Below are 23,116 nucleotides of genomic sequence, written 5' to 3'. Positions count from 1 at the left end.
GTTCACCATTTTGATTCAACCAATTAATGAATCGAGAATTATTATTTATTATGAATATAATGGTTAGTATTAGCCCTAGAAAAATGCACATCACAATCTGATGTCTTGCTTGTTTTTTTTGACAGACAGGTGAATGTTTTACATTTCTACTTAAAATATGAGTTTGACTGGTGAGCAAAACTGTCATAACTAGGTCTGCAACTTTATCATCATCAATGAATTGGCTTTTATCTTAACGGTTAATCGCTTTTCACAATTTTCCAGAGTGATGTCTTCATATGTCTTGTTTTGTCCTGAAACCCAAAGATTATTCAATAACTGTTACACAAGACAAAGAATGTCATATGCTTCTGCTGATTTGTAGCAGATCTGTACCTTTTAAACAACTGATCATGAGAATAAAGTGCACTAAAGTGTTTAATACTATCATTTGTAACTTTAGAAGTATGTTATACACAAAAGCATTGGTACAAAACATCACGCCAAATGCTCCTCTTCACTGGAAAGGAAAGTAACCAAAACACTAGAAAACTCGCATCAAAGAGTTTTCTATGGTTTTCACACATTTAAAAGACAAGAATGCACTGAAACCACCTACGCTGCACTTCTGTGGTGGTGTCTTGCAAAACGTGTGAAGCAGATTAAACAAATTTAAACAGCTGACTACGTGAATAGATGCTGTTCACTTGCACTTATGTCAAAAGTTCAACTAGTTTCAACTTTTCCGTCCGACTGCGTTGCAGTATTCTCATAGAGAGACGACCTGGGCTTCGGTCAGCCCAGGTCATTTACCAACACTGGTTTTATTGACTTACAACCAGTTTACAGTACCTCAACCAGCTTTTCTCTCTTATTGATGATTAAAATTATTAAATTAAGAAATCTTACTCCCTTGACTTCCACTGACACACACACACACACACACACACACAGCGTTGCCCTCAAAGCCCTGGCCAACTTCACAGACCACCTTCAGGGTGAGAGTCATGTGTGCTATCAGACACATGTCTTCACAATGACTTGACTTGGCCTAAAATGACTCAGGGATGCCAGGGCAGTTACTGGGCTGAGAGAGAGAGACAGAGAGAATGAAAAAGAAGATTAGAAAGAGAGCAGAAAAAAGACTTAGAGAGGCAGATGTGGGTAGAGAGCGCTGTAGCTGTTGGTGGGTCTAACCTACTTTCTGTCTCCTGGCTGAATAAGTCAGCATCGCTGTACTTCCCTGGCATACTGAATAATTCACACACACATACACAAAGAGAGAAACACATGCTCTTTCTTAAACGCAGCAGTAAGCACTGATAGGCAGAAAAAATGCTCTTCCTCCAGAAGAGGTGGGGAAAAAAAGGTTTTTGTTAGTGTGTGTGTGGCCAGGAAGCAGGGGTGTTGAGCACTGACGGTCACCTTCCATGCGGGGACACACACACACACACACACACGTTAAAATAGGTCACCCCTTACAATGCTCTCAGAAAAATCCATCTCCTGCGCGCTAAGAGCATGCAGGGAAAAGATGCACTGCTACAGCACAGAGACTAAAAGGGTCTGTGTGATTCTGTCGCTCTGCCTCTCTCCCTCTGTCAATTCAATAAGCTTGACTGGCGTTCTCACTGCCTTTCTTCCTCTCTATGTGGCATAAGCGTCCCAAATCAGCAAAAAGCTGCAAAGTCATATTTAGTTCAACAGAGAAATGTGACCACAACAAATGTTTTGAATGCATTATATAATGATCAAGTGAATGAACAAATGCTTTGAAAGGAGGGGGCTATGGTATAAACAGCAGCGACATTAAAAGGGAATAGTCAGATATTTTGGGAAATGCACTTCTTCTCTTTCTTGCTTAGCGTTAAGATTGATCCTACTCGAGCATCTGTGCGCTTAATGTGCAGGTGGAGCAAACCGCCAATTAGCATAGCCTAGCATAAAGACTGAAAACCAATGGAGACTCCAGGAAGTTATTGCCAAACATCCAAGAAATAGTCTGGCACTTAACCTATCTAAGCAAAATGGTCAACTGTTGATTTTTACGAATTAAACAAAAAAGATATAAGAAATAATACTAGCTAGCTTTAGGGATGCTGGTGGGTGGATTTTGTTGTCTCTAGACAGACAAGCTATATGTTCCCCCCTTTTGCAGACATTATGCTAAGCTAAGCAGCTACTGGCTTTTACAGAAGACAAGAAAGCAAATGAGTGTTTCCCAAAATGTCGAATTATTTAAGTGTTTTGTTCAAGTTCAAAGAAAAATCAGCTCACAATGTCAGGTGTGCACTGTTTAACAGAATTTACCAATTAAGCTCAATCACTAAGGAAATAATATGAAACCCCACCCTGACCATGAGGTATGAGTCAGGGGTCCGGACTGTGTGAGTGTGTCCTCATTAGCTAAAGATCTAACCAAGATGATGTCCGACGACTAGCATCAGTGGCCAAACTGTACACATGCAAACATGCACACTCTAGTGTGTGCATGTGATGTCATTTCCACTTTATGGCTACTGGCCAATGTAGGTCAGTGGAGCACTGATAGCATGAGTGGCAAGAATACACACACACTCACAAACATGCAGGGGTGTGAAAGCCCGTCATTCACTGGCACAAAGCAGAACGTAATTTCCTTTAATTAGCCACCTGGCTTCCCTTTCTCTCTGTCTGTCACTCTTTTATTTTCAATTCCTAAAACATCTGACTGTCTATTCTGTTATGCAAGCCACACAAGCAGAAGTTCAACATGTGAACATGACAACACAGAAAGCAGAACATTTTAAAAATAGGAACCCCCAAAAGAAACTAAATTGACTTAATCACCAAACAAAACGCACAACAACAATGAAATCCTCTTTCGACTGTTAAGTTACACATTAACACAGAAGAATTTGTGTTTTTGACTGCACACGAGCTTGTGTGTATGTGGTGGAAAATAAAGTCACACTGACCACAGGAAACACCTGGCCTGAACTAAAAGCACCCACTTTAACCAGCCGTTTGAAACCACTGTTCAAAACCAATTCTTTTGGGGCCTAAAATTTGAGTGCACAGTACACAGACCCATACAGTATGCTGTGGACACAGAAAACCTACTCGTCCTTGCTTCTTTTGAATGATGACTCAGTGTGGTTGTGCTGTTACAAATGTCAGAACACAAAACAAAGCGGACAGAGAAAATTCTTCTTCTGCACTCAGGTCTTCACATTCGTAACAGTAGTAGATGGAGAAGCGCATTAATGTGCATTTTCTTTTGCCTAGTTCCTGGAATTTTGGTTAAAATCTGTGCTACATTTGGACGGAAATTTGATTATGGGGTAGTTGATGGAATTTGATGAACTTTTTTCAGCTGGCATTATCAAGTAAACAGAAGTGTAAACATTTTGCACGTCAAATTGAGAAAAAAACTGAATACCGCACTGCATGATATAATAAAAACTATGATAGGTGCAACACAAGTGGCCAGTCTTAGGGCCAGTGAGAGAGATATGGAAAGAAAAAATATGTGGAGGATTGAAAAAATGAGACAGAAAGCATTTACAGTACGGCTGTATAATAACATCATTCAAGGTTTGAGAAGTGACCTTAAGTAAGCCACTGTAGTGCTATTCTGCAGCTGACCGCCATGTGACTTTCCCTGCAAAGATCAGAATGACATAATTTTCAAGGCATGACCTCCCCTCTCTCTCTTCACTCATCATGTGTGTACCTGAAATTAACCATGAACACACTCAAAAACTGACTACGACAACAGGGACGTCATTACAGAAAGCACTGACAGCCAGCCACATTCCCGGAGCCCAAACACACAACCTGAAGAGGTCTGACATGTTTGAATTTTCAGTTAAAATAGTTGACTTCACCGACATACAAGGCAAACACATTTAGCATTTACCGGTATTTGTCTGGCCGGTTATTTCCCGTTCTGGATCTAGGCCTGCAGCAGGAAGCAGATGTGGATAAACTACATATAATCCCAATCATCTGGGACAGGGGCTCATTGTGTGTTTAGTGTGAGCTTTGTGTTTGTGTATTAATAACCTCCCTGATATACATCTCTAATTCTTACTCAACACCTATCTGTGTTTAAGGTTCCTGTGCATTCATATGTCGTTCTTTGAGTTTCAGCAGGACGGATGCTGCTGACAGGTTTGTGTGTGTGTGTGTGACTCCTCCATGTATCCATTTCCTTTCACCGAAGTCACACATTACGCACACAGGGCATTACTACATCATTTCCTGAGTGTTTGAGTGTGTGGTCTCCTTATCTTGATCAATAAAGTTCTTCGGCCTTGTTGGTGGGTCAGCTAGCTTTCATCATGTAAAGCCTTGCAGACAGAAACACACACACACACAAATACACAAACTCTGAAGCGGAAATATTGTGTTGCATCTCTTCTGAGAAACACCCTGCTCAGGGGCAAAAGGCTGGTTTCTGGGTTAAGCCGTGGGAGGGGGTGGGTGAGAAAGACGGAGGCTTGTGACACCAAAAGAAATTGGGAAGTCTTGCTACAGTAACATGAGGTGGTGGTTGCCACACACACACACACAGCAGCAGACCCCTGCGGTGCGCCTCTCTGCACACACGCACACAAACAAGCTAATAAAAGCACACAGCCACACAAACACACCGGGTTTCTCATTTTTTAGCGAAGACAACATCAAGGCAGATTTTACAAGCTATAAACCAAAATAATAAACTAGTGTGTTACTTTTCTTAGTAGTTGCTGACATATGAGTTAACAGTTAATTGCCAACGAAGCTGACTGAAATTCTTTTTGAAATTTGTGCAGCTAAGATCAAAAATAGGAAAACAGGACAGGAGTGCACCAGAAGCAACAGCACAAGCATGTGACTGAGAAAACAGCCAGTTTATGTCAGCTGTTTACTTTTCTTAGACAAATGTACTGAAACCTAAAGCCCCTAGAAGTCTATTTAGACTTCTAGGGGCTTCCTTAGCTTCCTTAGACTTCCTTAGCTGAGTTAATCTGGGACAGCTCTGAACAATTTCTGCATGATCCCCCAAACACATGAGTCCGCCCTTCTCTTGAAAACATACACTATGTGCCGGCACCGGCCTGCCATGCTGCCACACAAAAACAGGGTCCTTGCATCCCTGACCAGTGAAGTGTGTGTGGGCTTGTGTAATACACGGGCATAAAGGCTTCCAGATCATGTGCTGCAGGCACTGAACATGCACACACATACACAACTCAGAACTGAGAGGGGGAAGCCCCCTGGTGACAGTGGAAATTGTAACTTCACAAAAACACAAACCCACAAGAACACACACACTAGCATGCCAGCTATTGTCACATCTCATTTTCTTGCCTCCCCTCCGAGTGTTTTATGACAGCGTGTGTGTTTGCACTTTTTCGTTTCCTTTGATGTGCTGCTTGGAAGTAATCTGCTTGCAAAGGTGGGGCAGCAACACAAGCACACACACACATAGAGGCTGATCTTCTATGTCTAAACCCTGTCTAGACAACAATGCTGAGCCCAGTGTTCCCAAAAAGCAGGTACAGAAATGGTATCAAAGTTGGTGTGATGACACAGGTAACACACCACAGTGGTATCTGATCACACACACAAAGATCTGGGTTTCATCTCGTTTCCGGCCGTGTGGTTTATTTCCTGTCTTTGCATCATGCTCCTTTTACATCTCCTCGTTTCCAACTTGAACCACTTTGCAGCTACGTTTGCTGAACCTGTGAAAGGATTTTTACACCTTTATAAAAAACACACTTAAAGTGTCTCATCCTATCTCGTACATGACCCACAATATCCAGGCATCTGTTCCTATGCAGACGTCTGTTCGTGGGCCACGTGGGGGCTCCTGGCATATGAACAGACAAAAATTGCAATGTGTTTAAAGAAATTTGTTCTCATCTGTAATAGCATGTTTCTTTCAGGCTGCGTGGTGGCCTACTAGTTACCGAAGGTTTCCAATAACACAGGGGTCACAAGCTCAATCCCTGCAGCTTGTATGTCCATCAGCAGCTGAGTGTTTGAGCTAAACTCTATATACTCCTACCTCACTCAATGTACTATGAGTCCAACTGTCGCCTGAATACTATTAAGAAAGGTACGCTTTTTATGTAAAGATCAGAGGTCTTAACCAAAGCATGAAAGTGAGCCTGCATGAAAGGTATTACAAGAGCATCTCTAGATTGCTAAACCAGAGAGACTGTACTCTTCTCTCTCTTTGCGCAAATGAAAGTGTGTCTCAAATGCAGACACGCTCTCTGCCAACAGGAAGTGACGCATCAAAACCGAAGTGCAAAATACTTTCTCAAAGACAGCAAGCAGTCAGTGCTCCGCCCAAAGAACAGTGAAGCTTCACAAAGACAGACTTGTGAGTCAGCAATATAAGCCTGGAAGGGTCTGGTCACACTTTATGATGTCAACACTTCACACCTCATTCAATTTATTTGAATGGAAATGTCGAGGTCAGATGACTAGCTCACGGCAGAAAAGTAAACTCGTGCTGAGCTTTCACATCTAATTCAACTTTGACGGACGTTCATACGGAAACTTGCGCTGTGGCGGGGAACGGTCACAGTGTAGGGTCCAAAATAAAGGAAGCTATCTCTTCAAAATGGCTCAATATTTGTAAAAGTGGTCATATTGTGCTCCTTTTTAGTTTCATAATTTCATTAAGGGGTTGTAGCAGAATAGTTTAACATGGTTTCATTTTCAAAAACACCACATTTTTTGTCATCCTGCATTTTTTAACATAATCGGCATCGGCCAATATCCAAGTATATCAAGCCGATTATTAGGCAGGCGCATCTGTGGGCAGCCTAGTGTTGTCGTGGAACACGTGTTTGACGCGTGCTGCCGCTAGAGTCATTTTCCAGCCGAGTGAGCAGCAGACCTCATCCAGTGCCTAAGGAGCTAACGGTAAGGATTCAATTCTTATTACTCCTTTATATTTAATGTAAAACTTTTGATATGTTACTGCCAACTTCGAGAAAAAACCTGAATAAGACACATGACATTCGGCTAATTTGGATCGCAGTTGAAGAATTCAAGAGTTGCTATCATGTCACAATAAGTAAACAATAATTTTGCAATTACAGAGTGAATCTGAGACTTTTATTTGTTCTGTTTGTGTGTCTTATATTTGAGAGGGTTGTCACTCAATGCAGAGAAATAAGTAATAAAAAAGAGACCAACGCACTATAGGCTAGTGACAGACTGGCTTTGCTTTGCTAACGGGTAGCTACAGACAGACCCGGTGCTAATACGGCACTGGAACCTTAACGACCGTTATCTACCGCACCGAATATCAACGCGGATTTCTGTGCTTCAGTTCGGTGCAAATAGAGGTTAAAAACCAAGCAAATATCGGCCAAAATAAATCGGCAGCATTAATCGGCCATCGGCCGACCCGGATTTCAAAAGATCGGTATCGGCATCGGCGTGAAAAAAACCATATCGGTCGACCTCTATACTGCACACTGGTGCAGCAGCTCTTTTCACCCCTGTGTGTTGAACACTTCATTTTAGCTACCGAGTGAAGCATCTCACTTCTATTCGATCTTTGTTGGGAGTTGCGTTTAAATTAAATATTGTCGTGCTGCAGAGATGTCCTGGCCTACACATCTTATTCTAGAGACTTAAGAAAGCATCTTTGTTTGGTACAGATCCCCACAAAGATCACACTATAATTCATTTTAATAGGTTTGTCATTGAAAATGAGAATAATGATGTAAAAGTAATCATTCCCTCCAGTATCACAAATCATATTGCAATTGCAATATCAGTCAATATAATAGCGGTTAAATATTTTTTCACAATCTTTCAGCCCTAACCTTCAGCTAATTTAATGGCATCCAGTTCTTCTCTTGCAAAATTTAAATCGCAATGCCCAAGCTTTGCAGGAAGGTTTGTAGGCAGTCATGATCCATGAAAGGTAAACTAAATTTAAAATGACACTTTCTTTTTAATATCAGACCAAAATTCAGTATATTTCTTCTTTTTACAGATATGTTTGTACCTTTTGGAAGACTTGCTGTTTCTTTTTACCAACAGAGTAATACAACACATGACACTGTAATGAGCAGCAAATTTTCTAAAATCTTGATGTGTCCATATTGTTGCCTCTGTAACAGGCTATTTGTTAAAAAAAAATTTAAAAATAAAGCTCTAGCTCTCTTACATAAGCGCACTAATAGCTGGTTTAGAAAGTCGTGGGTTGACAGAGCCGGTTGATAACCACCCTTTTGAAACAACTGAGACTGCCATTGTTTGGTTTTGTGGAACCAGTGACTGCATAGTTGTGACAATTTTCCAGAACCTGCGTCATGAGGCGGACTGTCGGACTCACCGGTACATATTTTGCATTTCATCCCATTTGTATCCCTTTGAATGAAGCTGCCATCATCAGATCAGGCTGGTTAAAACAATCATACCGTGTGCCTTTCACTGATGACATGCTGCATGATATCACTGCTGAAGCCTAAATCTTATTGCCATGCGGCTCCACCAACAAGCAAAGCTGTTAAGTTCAACTTTAAACCATACTCTGTCATATTCTCACCAGAAAAAGGCGGAGGGTCAAAGACAAAATTATAGGCTTATACTGGCTATAACACTGTATGTATGTGACAGTATAAAGAAGCATGTAATCTAGCTCTCCCATTACTATAGCACCACGCTTATGACAAAAATGTGTCCTTTAACTCCAGAGTCAGGACTCTTCGTCGTGCTTTTTCTCCTTGCACGTCATGGGAGGACCATATGTACCATATGCACCAGTACGTGCTGTGTAATAGATCAGTTGTTGATGTGTCTCCGTGCAGATGCCACTCAAAAAAATTTCCAAAATTCTCCTACGCCCTGTACTAACTCTGACAGCCACAATGGGTCAAAAAATGTTTCTGGTGGGTTCAAACATGACAAGATAACAAGTGAATACCAGAACAAGACACTTCTAACATGTGGGGAAAAAATTAAATTGTTCCCATTCCTGCTGAAAAAGAAGAAAGAAAAAGATTACTGAACGAAGCATATAATCGCTGACTCTTTGCCCTACCGGAGCACTGTAATTATGCCTATAAAACACATTCTATATATAAACAACAATAGGCAGTTAAAGTGGGTGTTATGTCAGGGTGTTCTGGTGACTCAGTGCGCAAAAGGAGCACACCCCATGCGCTTTGGGTTACTGTGAGTTTGACTCCAGCGATTTAAAGCTTCTCATAAGGCTCAAAATTGGACAGAACGGCAGCAACCAGCTAAAGCACTCACTAACATGTTGGCTGTGGCTGATGAGTCTTAATTGCGCTTGGTACACTGGCACACAGCCCACCTGGGCTCAATCAGAACTAGTTTTCTTGTCAACAAGCTGGTGCATCTGCTGAATAATTTAGGTGAAACTCTTAATTCACTGGCTGATGTTGCCAGCTGAGAGCAAATTTAGCTTGAAGCCTCATTTTTATGAACGCCATAAGGCTGACAAAAATAACATGATAACTGTGAATAACTAGATTAGACAAATAGCTCAAATTAGAGATGACATTTAGGAGCCGTTTAATAGTGAAGTTACTGTCTGGGGGGATGTGTGATAGCCAAAAGGCTAAAATGAAGTATGTTTTAACCACAGAAACAAATTACTGAGTTCGGCACAAATAAAGGTCATTTAAAAAGCAACTTAACAGATATCACATGAAGAATCAAGGCACGACAAGCATTTGGTGCCGTCCTGTATGTTTGAAAAGGGTGTTTCTGATTAAAAGCCATTTTTCTTTAGCCACAAGGGCTGGAGGGATGTTGTTGTTGTAGTAGGCACTTTGACAAGGCGTGGATGTGCGTGAAGTTATGAATAAGAAGTGTGGTGTTGCTAAAAGAAGAAGCTACATTTACCTGATCAACTCCACATTGAGAATTCAACATTAAGAGGAACCAGCAATACAGCAATAAAAATGCACACTGAATATCAATCTTTATTAAGTAGAGATTATACTACTACAATTATTCCAACTAAGTGGATATAGCTTAGATGTTCAAGACAAAGTTTTATTTCTGATCACCTGCATTAGGAAATTAATGGCCTGTACATAAGCAAACAGCAGACCAGTCTAAGCTTCTTCTGCTCTCTTCCTCATCCATAAAGCACTTCCTAAATGCCTCTCACACAGCCCAACGCCCCTCGTTTTTTGCGCAACATCCGTTACCTCCCTGTTTTCAGAAACACACACTCAGAAGGACAGAGCAAGTCATCAGTACACATTTGGACACATACACACATTTTCTCATTTCAGCATTTGCTGTGTACCTAATCTCGAGAGAGAGAGGACTGTCAAATTGTGTAGCTTTTATCCAAAGTGTGCCCAGGAGTTGATAAAGTTCCAGTTATAAAGCCAGGACAAAATGTTATGAAATGGGCCAAGAAAGAATGTTGCAAGCTCCAGCAAGCAGCTTGTATGAAGCAGGGAAGTGAGCAGAATGAGTGTGTGTGTGTGTGTGTGTGTGTGTGTGTGTGTGTGTGTGTGTGTGCAACTGTAGGCAACAGGAGAAGAAGTTAACTGTTCTGACGCTGATTAGCTTCTTTAACAAACAACCAAACCGCAGTAAAACAAATCAGAACACTTAACTTCCCTGAAACACTATGTGAATCATAAAGCAAAGCCAAACCTGTCTTCTGCTGCTACAACTTCTTAAACTGTAACTGAAGCTTGTTTTATTTGAATCCTTTAATGAGTTTTACTAATAGTTACATTCATTTAAACTTACAAAATGAAATGCGCATGTATCCTCCAGCTAGCATTACATGTACTTACGTGTCCTAACCAAAGCTATTTAACAAAATGACCACATAATGGCACAAGCTGTATTATATTAGTGCCATTCCTTTAGTGGCTATTTCAGCTATTTCACAAGCCTGGGACAAGTCCTATTTTGAGTCCGGAGTTGCAACACAATAACATCCAGTGATGCGGTCTGGGCAAACTTATTACAGGTCGGTCAGCGGTCATCAAAAAGCAAACAAAATATGTTCCTTTAACAATACATTTTTTTCCATCTCGAAAAAATACTATGCTACATACTTGGAATTATATTCTTTTTTTCAGCCGATAACTGTAGAGAGATAACAATAGAGGAGAACGATGTTTATTCCTCAAAGAATACATACAATCAGTGCTTCATTTATTAGTTATACATAACTAAAAACTAATGCAGTCTAATACAACACCCCTGCACTAAATCCAACCTTCATGGAGGCTATATTGTTAGTTTAAAACAATTCAACATCTGGAGGCTGTAGTGTGTGATGCTGCTGAATTTGATTGCATGATACTGGTATCTCTAATATTTTGTCCACCCTATTTATATCAATGGGAAGGAATTAGCTGAGTTTATTATGGGCAAACTGTATCTAGAAAATAAAATGTATTGGTTTAACTGTCTTTAGGTGGGTTTATCATCCACTAATATCCATCAACTATATCTATAGTATACTCACTGCCATTATTAAATAAGTTAACTATATATTAAGTCGTCATATACATATTTTACAGAGAAAAACCTATGTACATGAATAATACAGGTAGACCATACATCCAATAAAGCTCAGTTTAGCTATTCACTGCTCATTGAGTTTCAGAGGACAATGAATCACTGCACTGTACAATCAGGCATGGTTAACAGACAGTAAGCCACCATAACACTGCACTTTGGCCCAGCATTTACCTACAAGCTAAGCTATCTCAACAACGCCATGTAAAAAAAAAAAAAAATTACCCCACGTCTGGAAAGAGGCGTGAACGTGTGTTGTTTTGCTGTTGTACTTTAAAGAAACAGAAGCCGGTAGTGTGTCTGTGGTTTAGGGAGACAATGCTAGGCCGCCATGTAAAGCCTGGAAATGGGAGGAAAAGGAAGAGGGCAGTGTGGCCGCCCCCCTGCCTCACCTCCTGGGGGATACAGGGAACCAGGAGAGGGTGGGATATGGAAGGTCAGCACGGAGGAAAAGGTGGAAATTATGAAGGGAGAGAGGTCTGGTGAGATAGATATATAGCAAGGAAGGTTTGTAACGATGATGTAAATGTTGACCCACCATAAAGTCGCTGCCGAAGTTGTCCTCTCCCCTCTCCTCGTCCCCCTCTCTCATGGCCTTCACTCCCTGGATAAACTTTCTCAGGATGCCGGCTTGGTCCATCCTTAAGTCCTCTTGTAACGTATCCCGTTGCCTTTTCCTTAAAAAAAAAAAAAAACTCCCAAAGTAGCAAGGCGGGAGAAAATGTAAAAATAAAACACAAAAAAGGGCACCAGGGAAAAGGGAAGAGGGGGAATAAATAAAAATAAATAAGCTTCACGGATCCTCCCAGAGAGTCATCGTCGGTTCACAACACCTTTTTTTTATTATTATTATCGCCCCATGTTGTTCCTGCCTTTCCTTCTTTCTTCTGGGCTGTTTTCACAACGATAATGGTTAGTCCCAAAGAAAAACAGCTGCGGCCGGGTTTTCTGGTCTACAAACAAGTTCACCACCGTGGCGTACGGTAGATGGCAAACACTTGGTTCTGTGAGAAAAGCTAAATAAAGACAAAAGGCAACGAAAAAACCTGGTCTGGTCAGTCTGTCTACCCCTCCCTGTCTACCTCGGTTGCCACATTCACACACTGCTGCTCGTTATTCGCTACTGGGGAACATCCGGACTGGGCAAAGCCAAGGGAAAAAACGTCCCTCCCCTTCCAAGATAAAGCCTCCTATGATTGGACAGCTGATACAACAAATTAGAATCTCATTGGCTAACATGTATGCAGCTCTACCAAATAGCAAGGTCTGATTGGATAGAGTGCGTGTCTGTCCTTTTGACACGGTTACTCGTCGTCATTGTTATAATGATATAATTTCAAGCCAGTAGGTGATTTATATATCCACATCCAGTAAAAGAATAGACATATTTAAGATGTGTTTAGCTTAATGGCAGTTCTATTAAACAGAAATTACAATCGCAATTATAATATCAAGAATTGGACATCGCCTATATGATAATCCTGCAGTCCTAATATAAAGTAGCCAAACAGAGGGGCCAACAAAAAAGCCCTCATGCACTCTGACAGCCATTGTACTCTACATCCTCTACATGTTCTCATTCCTATCCAGAAGGTTTACCAACTATATTCGTTATATTGTAAAAATATTATATGTGTACATCCAGTCTCAGTTTAGGGTATATGAATTTATTTCTAAACACAAATGTGGTGTTTTAACAGGAGAAATATGATTCCTATTCATGAAAGGACAAGCATTAAATTAGATTTATTAAATAAATATCAAGTATGATATTGCACACAAGCTGCAGTCTTTCTCAAAAAGTAACCATATCGATATTTATTAATTTATCAATATTATTTAGGCTATTAAGTCCAATTCAATCATTATTACTTCAGTCGAGTGGGGAATTATTTTCTATCTTGCAGTTAGTGCATTGTTTCCCCTCAGAAAGTGATGAAGTGGTAGCACCCAAAATGGACGTGTTAAGGGTGTTTATGTCATCTTAAGACAACCATTCCCTGCTCCCAGGAGGAAAAAAAGGATTCACTACTTTTTCTCAGCTAATCAGCCAAGAAGCATGGCTTCCTATATGGCTCACCGTGGTATTCCATTTTGTGAATCATATTCTTATTACATGGAGTATGCATACTGCTAGTGTTGTTGTTATGTGCTCTGTTTTAATGTTTTACATAACTAACTGATCAATGAACCAAAGACAATTTCCCACCTTGTGTGGACAATAAAGTTGTATTCTAATCTATTCTATTCTACATTGAAGACACTGTTTTGTTAAATTCTTTTTACACAAACATAAGAGTTGTGTGATTTTTGCAACATGTTTTTATTTTCCTGTTATACCATTCAAACATATTTGGATTTTTATTTAGTGTGAAATCTGTTCAAGTGGCATAGACTAAATTATTGATTTTCCAGCCTCTACAGTAAATTATACTATAAGAAGAGTGCATACAGTAAAACTTAAATTAGTAGCCCAGGCTTTTGCTTGCTTCTATCGCTGAAGTCACCCTGCCTATTTGCACAAATCTCTTGAAATAGGCTACTATCAAATTGTTTAATTCAACAAGGATGAATATTACTTGCATAAAAATGTGTCTTTTTTCATCTCTCTTGTTTACCATGCCGGTAAATCTGAATTGTTTCTGTGAAATTAACTTAATGATTGAATTTTGGAGAATTTAACCAATCCTATGATGTTTAGCATGTCCATATTGAAAAAAAAACACATTAATATTTGCATGCACGATCAAAGCAGCTTAGAACTAGCTCAAGCAGGTGACCCAGTGGGCTTTAAGAGGTTTTAATCATCCAAAGAACTCAAAGAACAGACCAGGCATCTAAGTGAGACCTGCAGTGCCAATTTTGAACAATCTGACAACACGTTTGCTGATGGAGGCAGCTCATATAATGTGATTGTATTTCTGTTTTGTAAGAGGTCCAGGTGGCGTGCTCTGTAATTCCTCTCAGTGGGAGGCACATATGTACAATCCCACACAGAAGCCAGTGACGTGCTCCACTATCGACCAACAGGTTGCAGCATCTTCTCCATGGTTTAAAATTAGAGTGAACAGATCTAATAATCCTGTCATGCAGCTATACAGCCGGTACTGGATTTTAATCTAGATCTAACACACAGGATATACACATGGACGGACGGACAGACGGACGGACGGACATATAGATAGATAGATAGATAGATAGATGAGAGGCAGATTATGTGAAGCTCAGAGTGAAGAAGCTGCTAACAGCCATCAGATTAATGGGTCAGCTATATAATCTGGATTAAGATAGAAATAGAAACAATTTCATCATGAAACATCTCCACTTAATGATCACACGTATGTAACACTCCTTTCTAGCAGTAGCTGTGGTTATATGGGTGTTACATAATTTTATTCAAGTCGTTTAAATGTAATGTAACTGACAAACTTGAGTGAGAAAGCCAGTGCAATGGAGAAAAGAACAAACGGTAAATTGGTATGCTGGAGAGAGTTGTCGGGGGACTCAATAGACACTTACGCGTGATTAACCGTCTTTCGATAAACACACACACACGGAGAGTAGGGGAATTGAGTTACTTTGTTTTCCTTTCGTTCTACCAGTGACAACAAACCCGTCCATTCAGTCTGAGAAAGAAGGAGAAGGGACGCTGTCACAGAGCCAACAAGCTTTCACACACAAACTGCTTTTTGTTGCTCTTGTCTTTAAACCTATTTGCTCGTTATCCTCAGTAAATATTTCATGTTTTCTTTGCTCTCCCCTCACCCCCCTTCTTTATTTACCATACATGAGGGACACAGTTGATTTTCATGTCTGATAACAGAGTCTTCAGCCATGCATTTGTAATTGTTCTTCTCTTTTCTGTCCCTCTATTGTTTTATTTTATCTCTCCTCTCCTTTGCTCTCCTCCTCCTAACTGAGACAAAATAAAGTGTCCCTCATCCATGTTCAAATTCATTATACATTTATCTGAAGATTAGTTTCTCTGATTAATTGTCTGTTCTATAAAATGTCATGAAATAGTTTTTAAAAAGTTCATTACAATCTCCTAAAGCCCAAGGTGACATCTTCAAATGTCTTGTTTTGTCAGATATTAAGTTGAATCTCACAGGGGAAGCTGAAACTATGTTTGGCGTTTTTACTTGTCTGTATAAGTTATTTCATATTTACGTGTTTCAGGTCAATAAACTGTCCATCTGTCACATGTGTGTTTATGTAGAGGAGTGTTAATCGTGTGGCAGGATCATTATGTGTGTCTGTGTTTGTGGTGAAATAGGTTTCTTTCTTCCACAGCTCAGTGGAAACAGGTCAAGCAGACGGATGAAGAGATGAACACAAAACAAAGGAGTACTCTACTGTACTGTGTGTGTGTTTGAGTGTGTGTGTCTGTTATGGTTGTTTGGGGAAAGATATATTTAAAAAAATAAAGACCCTGTGGCCTCCTGAGTTCCAACCCCTTCCTTTTCTCAGCACTGCTTCTGGTTTCTCTGTACTGTGTCTGACCCTGACCTCTCTGTTGAGAAGACAGGGGTCAGATGAACAAAAATGCCCCAACAGGGATCAATTACGTATCATATTAATATCCCCTTTTTTCCCCTTAGCCACTCACCCCTGTCCATCCTCCTTTACTGTCCCTCCCACCATCTCTATTTCTCGTTGCCTCCGTTCCCCCCTCTCTCTTCCACTTTTTCTCTCTTTCCAACTCCAGCTCCCTCTTCCTGGAATGTGCTGCTCAGAAGCAGCTGAGTGGAGGAATGTTGCTGCAACAAGCCCATACACAACCCCAAGGGAGAGAGGCTCTCCACACACACACACACACACTGAGCCTCACACACAAACTTGCATACACAAAATCTTTCAAAAACTTTCTTCCTCGCTGCTAAACGAAGAACTCCCCTCTTTCCTCTCTGTCTTTCACACATGTGCGCCTGCAGTACAGGGCAGAGCATGAAGCTATATGTTTGAGAACACAGCAGGATGAGTATATCTGTTCTAGACACGCACAGAAAGAAAACAAGAAAGAGGGAGAGAGATAGAACGTGAGCCTGCCTGTTGCAGTAATGAAATAGGGTGAAAATGTCTGCCCTCAGGGTAAAGGAATGACTCAGTGGTATGTTACACAACCCTTCCTTCAGTAATAGGCTTCAGAATTCAGTCGTATACAGAGAGAAAAACCTGAATAAAAGTGTAGGGAACTGTAACCCATACATGTGATATTTACCATGCTATCATGCTCTATGACATGTGACAGTTCCCCATCCAAAAAACCCACATGCCTTTGCAGTCAACAGTTATCAACTTAACTGAACACCTACAGCATGGGAGATTTTAAAAAATGTGAGGAATGGAGTTCGTCCCTCCAGTAGAGCTCCAAAGACTTGGATAACTTACGCTGTGCTAAGACACTACAGCTCTCTGTACATGGAACAAGCTGAATGAAAAACAAAGAGGGGGAAAAAAGGAGAAGATGAAACTGCTACCAAATACAGCATTACCAAAACCAGTGGTAGAGGAAGCACTGAGATCATTTACTTAAACGTAATACAATATAGAGAAGTAAAAAGTACACAATTGTACTTTCCACCTATGATGTAACACACTAGCATCATCAGGTGGAGAACCAACTTGAGTAAATGTGTTACTCAACAAATGAACAATTACTCTTCTTCAAATTTTTTCATTAACTAAAATGTAGTATTTTATTTATATGTTTTACTTAGACAGTCCTGCAGTTCAGACTAACTTTGTCACACACAATCAATGAATCTCTTCCTTAAAATCTGTGTGATATGAGTGTAATAAAACAGAGTGTGAGAGGGTGTGAAAAGTGGGCCGAGTGGTGAGGTGGGTGATGTGGCACTGCTTGGCCTTCTTGCGTGTGCTCTTGAGTGCAGCAACACCCTCAGTGTAACCCTTCCCTCAAGAGATTCCAGCCAGCCTGTCTCTGTCTCCACCAATGTCACGCAAGTGCACATGTGCGCGCACACACACACACACACACACACATACACACATTGGCAGGCAGCAAGAGATTGGCGGTTGAACGCTCTGTCAGATTTAGACACAAAATTACTGTCCTAGCTTTTGACAGCAGTATATGTGTGTTTGTCTGTGTCTATTTAAGTGTGCTATATGTGTGTGTGTTTCACATGGAGTGTGTTTAGGCCAGTGACACTGGTACACAGTTTCCCCGCTTGCATATTGACACACACACGCACACACACACACACACACACACTAGTATAGAATCAGTCAATCATTTTAGTGTGAGTCTTTTTTTTCTAAATTTAGAGACTTAAAGGAGGACCATCATGGCTTACTTTTAAGGTGATTCCAGTCAGAGTAACTTATTATCCACTGGCGTCACCAAGTGGGCAACATTTGCAAGTTGCAGTGCAAAGGTCACTTAATGCCGATGTTTTGAGGAAGAAAATGTAAGGAAACACCAGTTGGTTCAGTATTCACAAGTATAATGTCATGGTATATAGTGGTCAGACATTTGTCCTTGAATGAACCACAATTCCACTATCTGATTAAACTATCTGACCCCAAAAAGTGCTTTCTTGCTATTGTTCGCTTAGATTTCTTTTCTAAAATGTTTCTTTTCATTTTCTTCTTGTTTTCACTGTTCACCTTTAATTGTTCACTCTTTCATTTACATACAGATCACTTTGTTCTGTCTTGTTCTTGTTATAAAATTGTTGTTTTTCTTTGTATGATTATTTTATGTGGAGCTCCAAAAAAGCAGGGGACCAAGGGCAACCACTTTGCAGAAGCTAATGGGTAAAGTATAAAATAGAATAATAAAAAGTAGATTACTATTTTGTGGAATTTACTGTGTGGCGTTATAGGTCACTGATGGATGCTTAAAACCTTATATAATATTTTTCAATTAATTAATTAATTAGATTTCAGGTGATTAAATTTTTTGTGCCATTCTGGAGTAAAATGGGATTTCTGTAGAAAACAGCAACCTTGAATTGATGGCGTTTGGTCACATTTGTTAGCTTCACTGTAGTTATACGTATGTATATGTATGTATGTTAGCAACTGTATTTCTTGAGGAAGCTTAAGAAGGCTAAATATTCATGCCCAGTTCGTGTCAGCTTTTACAGAGGAGCAGTAGAAAGTATCCTGAGTGGAAACATCACAAACTGGCAGGGATGTGCACAGCACAAGACTGGAGGGCTCTGCAATGGGCAGTGTGGGGCAAGTTACTCAGAAAATGTAATATATTACTAGTTACGTATTACTCCTTAAAAAAGTAATAATATTACTTTACTTATTACTGGGTGATAAAAGTAACTAGTTACGTTACTCGTTATGTTACTATATTACTTTCCAGTGTTTCCCACAGAATGACAGCGTGGCGGGGGAAGGGGGGTCGCTAATCTTGACAACGCAGCTATATTCTAACTTTGGACAGGTTTGTGCAGCAGTGTTCATGAGAGACAGAGAAAGAGAGAGAGAGAGAGAGAGAGAGAGAGAGAGAGAGAGAGAGAGAGAGAGAGGAGGTGCTGCACCAATTGTGACAAATAAATCTACCTTGTACCTTGTCATTGTATGTGTTGTATTTTCATTATCAAGGCATCTTTCCCACAATAGACCTGCTGTTTATTTAGTTCATAAAGTCTTACTTTTACAGCATATTCAATGGCAAATATGTTTGAAAAACAACCTCTCTAGGTCGGTGACCAAAGTCTCTCCTTTAAATCTGGCTTCACAGAAAAGAGTTGTTATAATGTACTGCAACTGGGAAAATAACTACTTTGAAATAAAACTAGACAGTGAAGATATCATCTTGAATCTTCATTCTGAAAATAGGAATGATGATTTAACGTCTCATAATAATGGTATATATTATGATGATTTATAAATAAATAAATGATACATTTTTATATTTATTTATATATTTACTGGAATATTTCCATAATAGACCTCAGTGGAATGTACAGGTAGAACTGTGACGTCACAGCTGCTGTTTCATGTGTTCCATGTTTCTCAGCTCATCAGTGCACTTTCACAACTACTGAACACCTTGTATCTGCAAACTCATCCTTGTATTTTGTGAGAGACTTTTACCTCAACTATTTCAGATCTCTGAGTAGTACTGTCAGACTGAAAACCATGAGTGGCAAGAAGCAAAGGTAAGAAATTCAGTAATTAATGTACAAGGTCTTCACATTCATCCTTCAATATTACAGTAATATGGATTAATCTCTGTGAAGATTTCTCATCAGGCAAAAAATGGGAGAAAAACGGGAGAACAAAGATGGAAGTGATATAAAACCAAACAAAAAGGTTGGCACAAGATTACCTTCAATACTGTAGCTCTGTCTGTCACACACTTTTAATACATACATCTATCTATAATTATCCCCTTTATTCTGTGGCCTATTATTTATCCTTTTTCTACATTTGTTAATTTTTTTTAACTTACTTTGTTTATTGTTTCAATTTAAAATTTGTTTGCCTAAAAGCCATAATTAATACCAATTTGATATTTTTCTTTAAAAACAGTAACGTTCAGTAACAAAAAGTAACTTTAGTTGTGTGCTTTATGCCAAAGAGATGTTCTTACTTGCATTTACTTTATTTAGTCAATTTCATATTGGAAACAATATTTGAAATTAAAAGACAATTTATTTTATGTTAAATACCAGGTTCATGCAGGATATGTCAATGACCTCCTGACATCACATATGTCCAAACCTGTTGCACACAGATGCACCCTGACAGAAATTGGCAATGGCCGGCTAATGAAACAACACACAGGCAACATAATGGTTAGTCTGCCTATCTAAATAATTACAAAACAAATCCATAATTTATTTTGCACTGCATAGTGAAGTTACATATAACAGTCAGTTGAATGGTTTATCAGTAATTACAGTAGGGGTGGGTTAAAAATTATTATTAGAAAAGACAAAAAACACATACTACTTTTTTATTATGCTATTCTACTGTGTAAAATATCAGCATACAGGTAGTGGTGAACTGGTTTCTACCCACCTTCCCCCATTACCAGTTAAAGCTGTTGCCCAGCAGCAGGTCAAGAAGTTGAGCAAACGCTCCTCCAGACATGAGAAACTGCCACTGTTACCTGCAGGTAAGAAGATCTGTTTAATCATATATCAATCTGCCACACTTAACTTAACACATTTTACCAGAGAGACACAAATAGCTTTTAGTTTCTCTGTTATGACATTATCAGAAGGACATTATATATATTAGCCATCTGGTGGCAGCTTTAGAGGATAGCAGAGTATAACCTGAACCAGGTTACTTGCAGTTTTTTATACTTCTCAGGTACACCTATAAACTGACATATTTTTCTTTAATCATCATGTTGTCAAACAAGACTGCAGCAACAAGGACGGCAGTCATCTGAGACGGGACAGACTGATGCCTGTTCCTCTGCGCCTGATTGAAAATACGACCCAGACCAGCTCCGGCAGGTCTTGGTCAGCGGGACAAAAACCTGAGACGGCCGTCCGCAGGCCAACCGCAGAGCTGGACGTGCTCTGCAAGCTGCCTGATATAAAAAACACTCAAGTTAAGCGCTCCAGGCCAAAGTGCGGGAATCTGCACAGACTGCCAGGTGCACTGCCATCAATTTGTGAAAGGAGAGAGGAACTCAACAAGAACATCAAGCTGCCCTCCCTTGCAAAAACGCAGAGGGCTGAGAGTCCCAGCATGGACAAGGCAAAGACAAAGAAGAAACTTATATGAACCTTTAAATAATCAAACTTCTTTCATAAACTTTCCTTCATGAATTTTGTTGCTGCTAAATCTTTATGTCTTTACTTTATGAATTGTATTTATATTAAACATGTATTACCTAAATAAATTTACATAACATATAATCAGAATGACCAGAGTATTTATTTTTTATTTTTTAATCTATAAACTCCAGACCTTATATCATGTAGTACTCTGTTTTAATACTCAATTAATACTTTAATAATCAATTTGTTGATTCAGAAAATGGCCAAATGCAACATATGAACAAAGCCCTCTAGTGGCCAAGGTAATTTGGACTCTTGTCCATCAGGAGTAAAGGTGGAAGTGGTGTAACGTTATAAAGCAACAAAGTCTACAAAGGACAGATGGTGGGGAGGTTGATTTTGAGGTCAAAAGTTTGTTTCTAGTTTCCAGCATCGGAAGCTAATGGTTTGTTTCTTCTAACCATGACCACAATCGTTTGAAGTAAGTATTTTTTAAAATATGAAGACAAAGCTTGATCAAGTAGCTACTACAACCCAAACTATGATCTTTCCCTAAGCAAGTCGGTTTTGTGTTTAAACTGAACCCAACCTTAACTTTAGCAGCGTACATAAACATAAACATAAACGTAACCTTAAGGTCGCCAACTGCATCGGAAGCACCCCGATTTCGAATCTTTTAAAATCGGGGAAACCTGCAACAGCCAATGAGAGCGAGTTGACCAAGAAGCGTCACCAACATGTTGTGTATTTGCTCCTGCTATAAAATGTATAAACCATTCTGATTCCCTCTTCTCAGCCATGAGTTCACTGGTTCATCCACAGATTGTATATCTCTGAAGTCACGTTTGATCATGCATGTTTTTGTGAGATTCAAAGTCCGCCGAAACACTCCTCTGAAATCGTTTATTATAAACGGCAAGTTTATAATAAACAAGATGCAGTGGTCCTGCATCTTGACTCAGTCATCTGTGTTCTTAAGAGGAAAATATTAAAAATGGTGTTATGTCAGTGGTATCCCACGTTTTTAAAATGGAGCAACCAACTATCTACATCAGTGTTCTCATCAAGGTTTTGCCCAGGCACCAACATATGTCGCGGCTGAGCTGGTGGTTACCAGTGAGGGGAGCTCCACTTTTAGTTAGGTGAGTGAGAACTTTCTGTAATTTGGCTGAAATTGCCTTTTGTGACCTAGAGGGAGGAGTATAGGAAGAGTCTTGATGATTGATTATTTTCACAAATACATGCATTAACTTAAAGGACCAGTGTGTAGGACTTAATGCCATTGCCTTGGTTGGTTAAGGTTAGGGTGGGGTTTGGGTTAAGATTAGCCAAACAAAGGCAAAGTAAGGGGCATGACTTGACGCAAAGCTGGAGTGCTTAAAGTGAGATTTTTTGAAAATCTGGAAGGATAAAATAAGGCAGAACCACTCCCTCTGTAGATCATCATTCTATGGTAACGATAGTTACATAGTGGAATATTATATTCCATGTCTTTATTTTAACATTTCTGCCAATATCCTCCTAAATCGTACACACTGATCCTTTAAAGCAGCAAGACTTTCCTTGGCATTATTCACCTTCCATACTAAGGTGGAGTCTTGACAAAGAGGCATAGGTTTCCTACTCCTCTCTGTTCTCATGACAAACATCTGCTGGGGTCATTTCCCTCCAGAAGCAGCTGGAGAATTAAAATTTTGAAGATATGGCTGCAGAGACGGGTGACAACAAAGATTCATTTTTCAGGAAGTTGAACAAGTAAGTATTCATTTTACAATTAAATACATAGAAAGACTTGCTGTGTTAACATATATTGCTTTGAATTTTAGTAACTTTATATCAGCCAGCCTAATACAGTATTTAATTATTAATAACTCTACTAC

At 39.7% G+C, this 23,116-nt stretch overlaps 1 protein-coding gene across 4 annotated transcripts in view; it reads right to left on the bottom strand.

The window, feature by feature from the left end:
• Positions 1-12,620, bottom strand: part of ptpn12 (protein tyrosine phosphatase non-receptor type 12) — a 48,740-nt gene extending 36,120 nt beyond the window's left edge. For all 4 annotated transcript variants that reach the window (XM_038738949.1, XM_038738948.1, XM_038738950.1 and 1 more), the window contains exon 1: positions 12,047-12,620. In XM_038738949.1, the coding sequence (XP_038594877.1) occupies positions 12,047-12,148 (102 nt within the window). In that variant the 5' untranslated portion in view covers positions 12,149-12,620. The remainder of the gene's footprint in view (positions 1-12,046) is intronic.
• Between the last annotated feature and the right edge of the window lie 10,496 nt (positions 12,621-23,116).

Source organism: Micropterus salmoides, unplaced genomic scaffold (assembly GCF_014851395.1).
Source record: "Micropterus salmoides isolate LMB-PRFRI ecotype aquatic unplaced genomic scaffold, ASM1485139v1 Ms_hic_scaffold_23, whole genome shotgun sequence".
In the NCBI taxonomy this organism is placed as follows: domain Eukaryota; kingdom Metazoa; phylum Chordata; class Actinopteri; order Centrarchiformes; family Centrarchidae; genus Micropterus; species Micropterus salmoides.
The sequence above is the reverse complement of the archived record's forward strand: the minus strand, read 5'-3'. Positions and strand labels throughout refer to the sequence as shown.